At 39.7% G+C, this 9496-nt stretch overlaps 1 protein-coding gene across 1 annotated transcript; it reads right to left on the bottom strand.

The window, feature by feature from the left end:
- Window positions 1-177: 177 nt before the first annotated feature.
- arr3a (arrestin 3a, retinal (X-arrestin)) lies at window positions 178-6800 on the bottom strand. Its single transcript, XM_085798395.1, has 16 exons — window positions 6764-6800; window positions 4339-4367; window positions 3605-3635; window positions 3448-3508; window positions 3306-3350; window positions 3032-3222; window positions 2806-2865; window positions 2613-2689; window positions 2375-2510; window positions 2156-2240; window positions 1983-2055; window positions 1714-1851; window positions 721-804; window positions 465-488; window positions 326-375; window positions 178-197 (listed from the first exon to the last, which is right to left on the bottom strand). Exons 2-16 carry the CDS (start codon window positions 4344-4346, stop codon window positions 193-195), a joined length of 1068 nt encoding a protein of 355 aa, XP_085654521.1. The 5' UTR covers window positions 4347-4367; window positions 6764-6800; the 3' UTR covers window positions 178-192.
- Window positions 6801-9496: the final 2696 nt, after the last annotated feature.

The raw sequence follows: 9496 nt of genomic DNA on the forward strand, positions 1-9496 counted from the left end.
GACAAAAAATTATGTTAATGTGCATTCGTTTAATCAGTCCTGGAAGGTGTGATAAAATTGGTTTGTTTTTAATCAGGCACAGGCACATCAGGCATTAGGTAATGCTGAATATATGTTTTGATAAAATTGTCATTTCAAGGTGATAGCTCCAAAAATAAGATTTGATTTGGTACTTACATTTATGTACAATCTTTACTCTGAAAGAAAAAAGAAATTAGGATGAGAGGGTGACATCTTTAGAAAAGCCAGCATTCAAACTGTGAGGTGCATGGGTACCAGCAGACAGATCAGATATCTATGTGTGCATGGGTGATTGAAACAATACCTGCAGGCTTGGGGTGCATGAGCCTCAATGGCAGCTCCACTGAAACATCACTGCAGAGAAAATAAACCAACCAATCAGAATCATATAGATAATATAGACATACAGCTTATTGGTTACGTGGGCTGTTGAATGTACTCACCTGGCTGTGAGGCCACCCAGCAAGCTACACAAAGACAAGAGGGACATCATAAGTTAGTTTGAGTTCATTCCACCCCATTTACTCATAAATTGCAAGAGTATATGCACATCTCTTGTTTGGTGTGCTGGGCTAGGAGAAAGCTTCAGAAGAAAAAGAAAACAGACATCTGGAGCATAATGAGGTTGTGTGGGCTGTTTTCTTTTTCTTCTGACCCCATTTACTCATCAAATGTTGCTTGACAGGAACAGGCACTCACCCTCCTCCGGCCACCATCAGATTGACTTTGACCTTGTAAGAAACCAGGATTCCCAACACATCCTTTTCAAGATTCTCTCGCAGCCTGTTGTGAGGAAGAATTACAAGGATTTGAGGGATTAGGGGGTTTAAATTAGTTAAGTGTACGACTACAAGACATCATGGATGTTAAAGGGATGTTTCAACATTTTGGCAAATTCGCCTATTGCTATAATCCCTATAGTTTTAGGAGTAGGTTCATCACCTTTAATTGTCAGTGCAAGCTGTTTTTGGATCGGCGGGGCAAAGATGCAAGCTGCTGAACAGAGGTATTTCCGTGTTTCTCTCATCAAACTAAATACACAATCCAACAACTCCAAAACACTCTCGTGGACAGGTGTGAAATAATAACGTATAATTATGTAACATTACGACACACAAAGCAAATACAGACAATTAAAGGTAATTAACCTACTCCTAAGAGTATAGGGATTATGGCAATAGGCGAATTTGCCAAAATGTTGAAATATCCCTTTAACTGACATGCTTTTTTTTTCATGGCTACTGTAAATGTGAAATCACAGAGAGGAAAAAGGCGTCTCAGAGGCTCTATTCAATATCTCTAGTTGTCCCGATGTTCCAGCAGTGATTAAATTAAAGCAGAAGTAAGCGATCCGGTGGTTTTGGCTAACTTCTTCTAGTCCCCGCCCTCGTCCCTACGTCACCACATTCACGCGCATCCCTTGGCTGCACACACAGAGAGGACCGCGACTTTATGCCGTTCTCTCTCCTCATTGGATAAAGGTTGTAGGATACAAGGAAAGTTTTCTCCTCGGCTTACAGCAGAGCAGAGTGACTGACAGACCCGTGTTTCAGACCAAACACTCTATATAAGTGATTGCTGTCGGAAGATATAACTATTTAAGACTTATATTAACACAAACATTCCGCTTACTTCTGCTTTAATTACATGTGAATTCTACTTTAGTTCTGTCTGCTGTGTTTGTGCCCTCACATGGTAGTGGAGGCCAAATTAGTGTCCTCATCCTTCAGTCGTCCATCCAGCGCCAGGCCTCTTTTCTCCTTGTTGTCTGCCAGCCGGGGGTTGATGATCACAGTATTTGAGTAGGTGCCTTCAGGGTCCACTGTCTCTCTGTGGAGGATGAAACACAAGCACAACCATGCATAAACATGTCCTCAATCACAACTCCTGCAATACTTACTGATGTTTGATATTATATTTTATATATGTGAGTGAGTCCTTTCAACTTTCTATCCACATACCCAAACTCCTGGGTATAAACGGACTTGGTGTATTTGTCTGCTGAGTAGAGAACAATGTCTGTGGTTTGGTCCACTGTGAAGAAGAATGAATACAATACACAGAGTGAGACAAAGTATTTGCGTTGTGCTTTTGGTATAAGACATGTTATTGCTGTCAACAGGAGAATGCCCACCAGTGACATTGATTTTCTTGACTGTTTTGTTGGTCTCGTTCTTGATATTGATTTTAATTGGGATGTCTTCACCGTGGAAATAAAGCTGTGGTTAAAATCAGGAGAAAGCCAGTTAATGGAAGGGAGTGTTGTTTGGATAAATAGGATTACATAGTACTCTCAGTCTGTGAAAGTGTTATGAGACTGCTTTAAATTAGTAATTAAGTTTTGCCACTGTACATCTTTATCCAGCGAAGCTTCTAGGTGAACAGGCTTGTCGGACATCATGAAGCTTTTGCAGATATCAGCCTTGGGCCCAGCGCCCACCTCAGTGGGAGCATACTGGATTTTACGGATGATAAGGCGAGCAGTATCCCTGTCAGACAGAGAGGAAGAGGTGATTGTAAGTGAACAAGAAGAAAGGATGAAGTCAATTTTAGTTTGGCAGAATAGTGAACAAAGAGATGAGTGTGCTTACTTCTTCTCAATCTTCTCATCAGCGTTGCTCTTTTCCTTGGCAAGGTAAGTTTTGACCTCAAAGTCGACACCACAAGCCTGGCGAGCAAAAATAAAACCTACAGTTACTATACCTGCCAACACACTAAGGTTATGGGATGCAGCCTGTTTTATAGTGAAGGTGAATGGTGTTACCAGATTAACAAGAGATTTACCTTCCCCTTGTCATCAGGTCCAGGCTGCAGAGACACCGAGCATGGCAGGTTGTTGGGAATCTGGAGAGAAAGATGAACATTTATATAGAAAAATGGTATTTTCTCAGTCCTTTTAAATTTAAAATGACTTGAATCACTTTCATTTCAACATTAACCCCTGAAGAGAGGTGTATAGGCTGAACAAGCTGATGTCTTTAACTCTTTAGACTTGTAACTGGACACATACTTCAAAAGTGAAATGGCATGCGCCGTCCCCAGCCTTCTTCAACAGGACGTCGTGCATGGCGCTGACTTCAGGTTTGTGCTCCTGAGGATGGATCTGGACATGCTGGAACCAGATGTCCTTCCTGAAGCATAGACCCATCACATCAAGGTCATCGCTGCCGTAACGGAAGGCACATGACAGCTGCACAAACACTGTCGACACACAATGGGAGAGTCATTAGTTTATCATTGTGTTTCGCACCTGTAAGCACCTTAAGGGATTCTAATGTGGTTACCTTTTCTGTCTCCAAAATCTTTTGGGTCCAGCTTTACAACACCATCTGTAAAAGTGGTAGTATCACAGAATTATGCAAAATTCATCACCTTAAAGTAACTGCATAGACAGAGACACATTCACATGCTGAAGAAGGAACGTACCAACTTTCTCCACTGAAGACACTGAGTCCACATAGTCTCTCTTCCCCAGGTAGAGGGTCAGCTAAGAGGGCGACAGAAGTGTTTAAAACCCTGGTTCATTCATTGTTCATTCAAAACCTCAGAATAACCTCAGATGAATCATCAAGTGTCAACTTACCCCTCCGTTTCCACTGGTCTTCTTGAAAACCCTTTGACAATAAGAACAGAAACATCACTTAAGGAGAATTTGGTTTTAATCTATCAACCTGTTCATAATTAGTCTCTGCAATCTGACACATGAGACTCACTTATATCTAATATTGGTTTGCAACAAAAAGATATAATATTCATTCCATTGGCTCTACTCCCTTAATCTACATCATTAGATAAATAATGTAGATGTAAACAGCAGAGTTACCGTCTGGATTAATCAGATAAAATCATGATCAGTTTTAGACTCTCAAGGTAAAGCAGTGTTCTTGGCGAGCAACAGGAGGGCTTGTAATCCTCCTTCCTTTTATCCAGTTCGGAATAGCTAAGTGTGGAGCAGCTTTACCTCATCTCGCCCGGATTAAGGGGCACGCCCAGGTGAAGGAGCTACAAATGTTGCAACAGGGCACTCCAATAGCTGATTACCAGTGTGATCCCAGGTAGCTAATTCGTAGGACCACATTTGAACTGTCACATCAACGGACTAATCTTTTGCAAACCTTAAATAAATACTTTAAAACTACTTGTCACTTTGGTTGGCTGACCTGTTAACAAGTGTGCAATAGATTACACGTTTCCATATAGGCTTTTCAGCTCTTCTAATCAACGTATATGCTCTTAATTATTATATTTATTTGGGAAGTCTAAGCTTTGCCTTTTAAGAGAACTACCAACTACCAACAACAGGAAAACAGCACTTACTTTGCCATCTCTGGATGATCTTTGGTGTTCTGGTGGGAAAGGAGAAAAAAAAGCAGATGTAATTTAATGTTATACAGAGGTTGCAGCATCAGTAAATTGTTTGGATTAAGTCATCAATTTTTTGCCAGCTGTTAATGTTTAGGCAGCTACAGTAGAGTCATTTTGACCTCGCCACACAGGCTTTATAATTAGAAGTCTGTTACTGGAATATTTGGTCATAATTTTCAAAATAGCAGGTAAAAATGAATGAAATAACATAACCCTGATTTTATGAGTTTTGGGCACATCAAGATTCTTTTATTTTAGCAATAGAATAATAAAAAATAAATAAATCAGTTGAACTATCAATGGAAAAATGCATGTAATAAAGCACAAACACTGAATGAAGACCTTGACAACACTGACCACACACAAGTCGCTGGCACTTGATGCATGATTTGACTGTTTTCTTTTGTTGTTGTTTGTTTGTTTCAGTGGATTTTCACTGTATACTGCCTTTGCTTCTCCTGAGGCTAATAGACTGACTGACTGACTGACAGACTGACAGACTGAACCGTAGCCCAGAATTGCCATCATAATGATTGGGAATTCAATTTAGTAAATTTACACACTATTTGAAAATTGAACCAACAAAGAGCTTTTTATCTGGGTTGCCATAACAAAGTCTATTGTTATTTTGTAGTGTGTGTGTGTGTGTGTGTGTGTGTGTGTGTGTGTGTGTGTGTGTGTGTATGAATGTGAGGCATTACTATAATGTGTTTTGAGCTGTGTGTCTGACTGGCTATATAATGTATATATAAATGCAGTCTATCTACCGTCTTTGCTCAGTAAAACCACCCTTTTTTCTCTTTTTTTTATTCCAGAATCCCAAAAACGCACAAGATGATCTAAAACACACTTTTAGGAGAAGTCATCGACTGGTAGACATAGGGTTTTTACGCAAACAGAGTTAGTACATGCATTTTAATAGGCGCCGGCCACACAGAGGTTCTTCTGTTAAAAAGAACGGAAGGTTAATCCTCTGGGATAAGATTACACCATCAGTGTTGGGGCTCTTGAGCTAAAACTGTTATCTGTTATTCCGTATCTGCTAACCAGCTCCAATCCAACTCACATCGGCCTCACACTAGACAGATTTACATGGTACTCCAGATTATGTCACAGTCTATCCTCCTCAAATGCAACAGCAGTGCCAAAGCCGAGTTGACTATTCAAGGACGGTTAAATGGATAAAACCCATTCGTTGGCTTGTTGTAGTGGAGTTAATGAGGCAGTTAGTCCCAACAATAGCCATCTATAGCTCTATAATGAGGGTTGTAATGGAAAGTTTAGGAGGCTGTGAGTATTTGCATCACGACAAGATTTCATCATGAAACCATCGGAGGTATTTAGTCGTGTTTGACTTCACCTGGAAGCATCATTAACTATCCTGTGGACTTCTGTGGAATAGTCATCTAATAGGAATAAAAACCTAAACACTGAACACTATGGCAGATATTTGAAAAGTCTTTAAATAAAGTGTAACTACAAAACAAAGTTATCTGACTGCATAATTGATGCAACACTGTACAAATCAAGCTATTCTATTATCCACATATCTATAAATTACACAATTATGAGTGTATCTTTATAGTGGAAGGAGAAGATATAGCTACCCAGCATCTTCCTGTATTTTAAAACGTGAGTAAGTAACAGTTTGACACAGTATGCACAGATATTGCTGTGGTGGGTAAATGCATGAAGGATGGTGGCTGAAGAACAAGGGCTGCATCTGCAAGACAACACCATGTAAGGGAACAGCACAGGACAGAGCAATCCTTGTTGACTATATTGTGCTTTACTTTGATTCTTGCTTCTCAACTTATCTGGTTAATACAACATTGACATTAATACATCTAATATAGAAATATTGAATGATCAGAATGGTAAGGGGTAAATCTATTAAGTATTACACAGTGAAGCTCAACTGATGTTGGCTGTCTGTAGATAACTGTGGAGGCTTGATGTCAGATCTCTCTGTCAACTTAGTCAGTTTATCCTCAGACTATATTGTATGGATGCTGATTTGTTTTCTAATTTATCGTACTTACTCATCAAATTGAGCCTGCATTCAGATAGGGAAAACACTTTAACTGTGAAACGGCCATTAATATTTGATGATGCTTTACTGTACAATCCACCAAGAGAGACCTCTCATCAGTATACTGTAATGTTTTACCCATAATGTGTGAATTGAAACTGACAAAAACAAATAAAAACAAAATATAAAGAGCAAGAGAACTAGGTTGAGTATGTGATCTTTGAGCCCATTGGTTTTTCCTCATCAAGCAGAGTGTTGCCACCTTCGATCCATCCACCCATCCAGCCGTCCATCCATTCATTTATCCATTCATCTGAACATAAGAATGACATAAGGAAGACTTACCTCTCCTCAGTTGTCTGGGATCTTAGTAGAGTGTCAGGGTTGTGTGGTCAGCAACAGTTGAACCCTCCTTTTATACCCGCAGCCTCCCTGTGGGCATCCTTTAGGTTTAACCAGTCCATTATTGCTGCTGTTGACTGCCTCTTAATCCATTTAAGCAATCAGCGGATGGCTTTTTTGGACTACAAAGGGTTTAAAAATACCAGCTCACAGGGACACACATACAACTGCATAGCCGCCACGTGGCCATGGTTGTAGTAGGCTGATAATCCCCCCTGCTCTTCAACCAACTAATCAAGAGTCCTTTAATTCAGAGGGGGGGAATAAATCAGGGCCATATTGTTTTCAGCCTTTTTAAAACCATAGTTAATTTCCTAGAGAGAGAGAGCGAGAGAGCCATGTGATGTGTCATGACATAAGGGGTGCTGCTAAATTTGTTAGTGACTGTTTAATAATAGCATTTCAACTGCTATTATTTGCCTGATCTATCTGTGAGCTGTACCTTGGCTGTGTCCTTTCTGTATTGCTTAATCAATGATGTTAAACTTCAGACACATGAATTCCACCAGCAAATGAGGGAATTGTGAATAAGAGAAAACAATAAAGAAAGGCTGTTACTTTAACTGTCTCCCATTGCAGTCAAGCTTTTCTGTATAAATATATTTTCACACACAAAATGACCTCAAACCAATGCTAATACATCTCTGAAAAGGCATCTGATAAAGAAAAACATATCTAATGGATATGACATCATATAACCGGGCGTGGCATTACGTACGCTGACACTTGATCCCACACACACAACAAGTGACGGGAATCTAAAATTCGTAAATGTAACATAATGTAAAACCAAATACTAGCAGTTTCATTTAATATATTCTTATAGTGGTATGTGTAAAAAAAAAAAAAGCACTACTGTGGGAAATTAATTTTATACTCCTTTCACCCTTCTGAGAAATGCCCATTTGATAGTATCCCATTTTGATAGTAGCCTGAATGTGTCCTATTTGTTATTATGTCAAAATGAGTCACCACATACATGTTGTTTTGTGAGAAATTAAATCAAATATGATTTCTTACATCTGCTGGGACTCAGCAAGAGAACTAGCATAGACATGTTTTTGACCTCAAGAAAGACATTTGCCTTCAGGGTTTTATGCCAGAAACCAAAGTGAGAAGCAAACAGTGGACCTGGACAAATTTTATATGATGTTGGCTGGTTTACAGTAATATTACACACACGCCACACATGAAAAACAGGCTGAATCTCTGGACCATGTGACACAGCTGCGTGCTTGCTACAACATGTTGATATGTTGGCTAGGATGAACCAATGCATCCTACAGCTGCCATGCATGTGTAATGCATCAAGCATGTTCCTGGTCTAAGTGGAAACATCAGGATAGCATGGAAACATCAGGATAGCATGGATAGAATCTTTTATTTCTTTATGGTGTTTCTTAGCTTGTCAGCGTGTACCTGGAAGTGGCTAAAGAGCATCACCATTAAAACCCTGGCTGTCAGAATCTGTTGTTTTGAGGCCACAATTTATTTACTGCCATTCCCAGGTGGATATACTCAGCTACAGCGTCTAAGAATGAAAAATCTTGTTTTGTTTTTTTATATACTGTATATCTTGTACATCGTATTATATAAAAATGTCAACACGGATATGTAAACCATGTTAAACATCAACGTTTCTTGTCAGGGTTAGGGTTAGTTGTAAGTAGGAGTAAGTAGTGAGGGAACAGGTGTAGGTCCTTGTTGCAGATGCTCGTCGATGTGATCTCAACAGATTAAGGGATCCCAGTCCCGTTACAGTTCGGAAGATGGGAGCAACCAAGGAACGTCAGAGTAAGCTGTCTTATTCAACAGTGTCTCAGTACCATGCCAGAGATTAGGCAGACTCACCAGAAAGATTCTCCTTTGACCTCTGAAACCCCACCAATCCTTTGACAGGTCCATTATAACAAGCTTATTTTGAAAGGTCAGATCCGTAGAACTTTATTTTAATTCCTAATCAAGATATCAAAGTTGGCAATAACAACAACTCACCTTAGGTGTTTTATAACAGATTCACTGATTCACAGTTATTTAAAAGATGTATTCTTGTGAAGTACCAAAGCAGGTACATTCAGAATATTTACTTCATCTCTGAGGACACAGAGCATGAGGTCCAGTGTTGAAAATATACTGGTCCAGATGGCTTGGGGGTTTAGTTAATCAGTGAAATCAACTGGGCCATGTCTTTAAAAAACACTACGTAATGAAATAAAATGCAAGTGTTTAATTTCTGAAGTACTTCACAGGATGTGACCAAAGGCCTTAGCTGGAATCCAGCCAAGGTCAGCAGAGTGACCTCTTGGCCAACTGGATGCCCCACAAGGCACAGGGTTACTGTGCTGTAATGGCCAAGGCTTACCTCAGGTATTAGATCAAATACAGAGGTTGTGCAGGTGTCACTTGCTTAATGGAGCAGAAAAATGGCTATAAAAATATGATATAAGCCTTATTCTCAACATGTTGAAGACTAAAACACTAGGGTCAGGTTTTATTTGAACAGGTCACGTTGCCTACAGACTAATCACTGTTTTGACTGTGGCACAGATTTTTCCAAGAAACTATGTGGCCTCTTAGGCTCTCAGCCTTTTGATCATCAGCCTAAACACAACGTGACAGTGTGATTCTATCTAAGACGGATCCTCATTAAACACATGACTTAGTAGCAAAAGGTTA

The sequence above is a fragment of the Trachurus japonicus genome, chromosome 14 (assembly GCF_045865225.1).
Source record: "Trachurus japonicus isolate A0001 chromosome 14, Traja_1.0".
In the NCBI taxonomy this organism is placed as follows: Eukaryota; Metazoa; Chordata; class Actinopteri; order Carangiformes; family Carangidae; genus Trachurus; species Trachurus japonicus.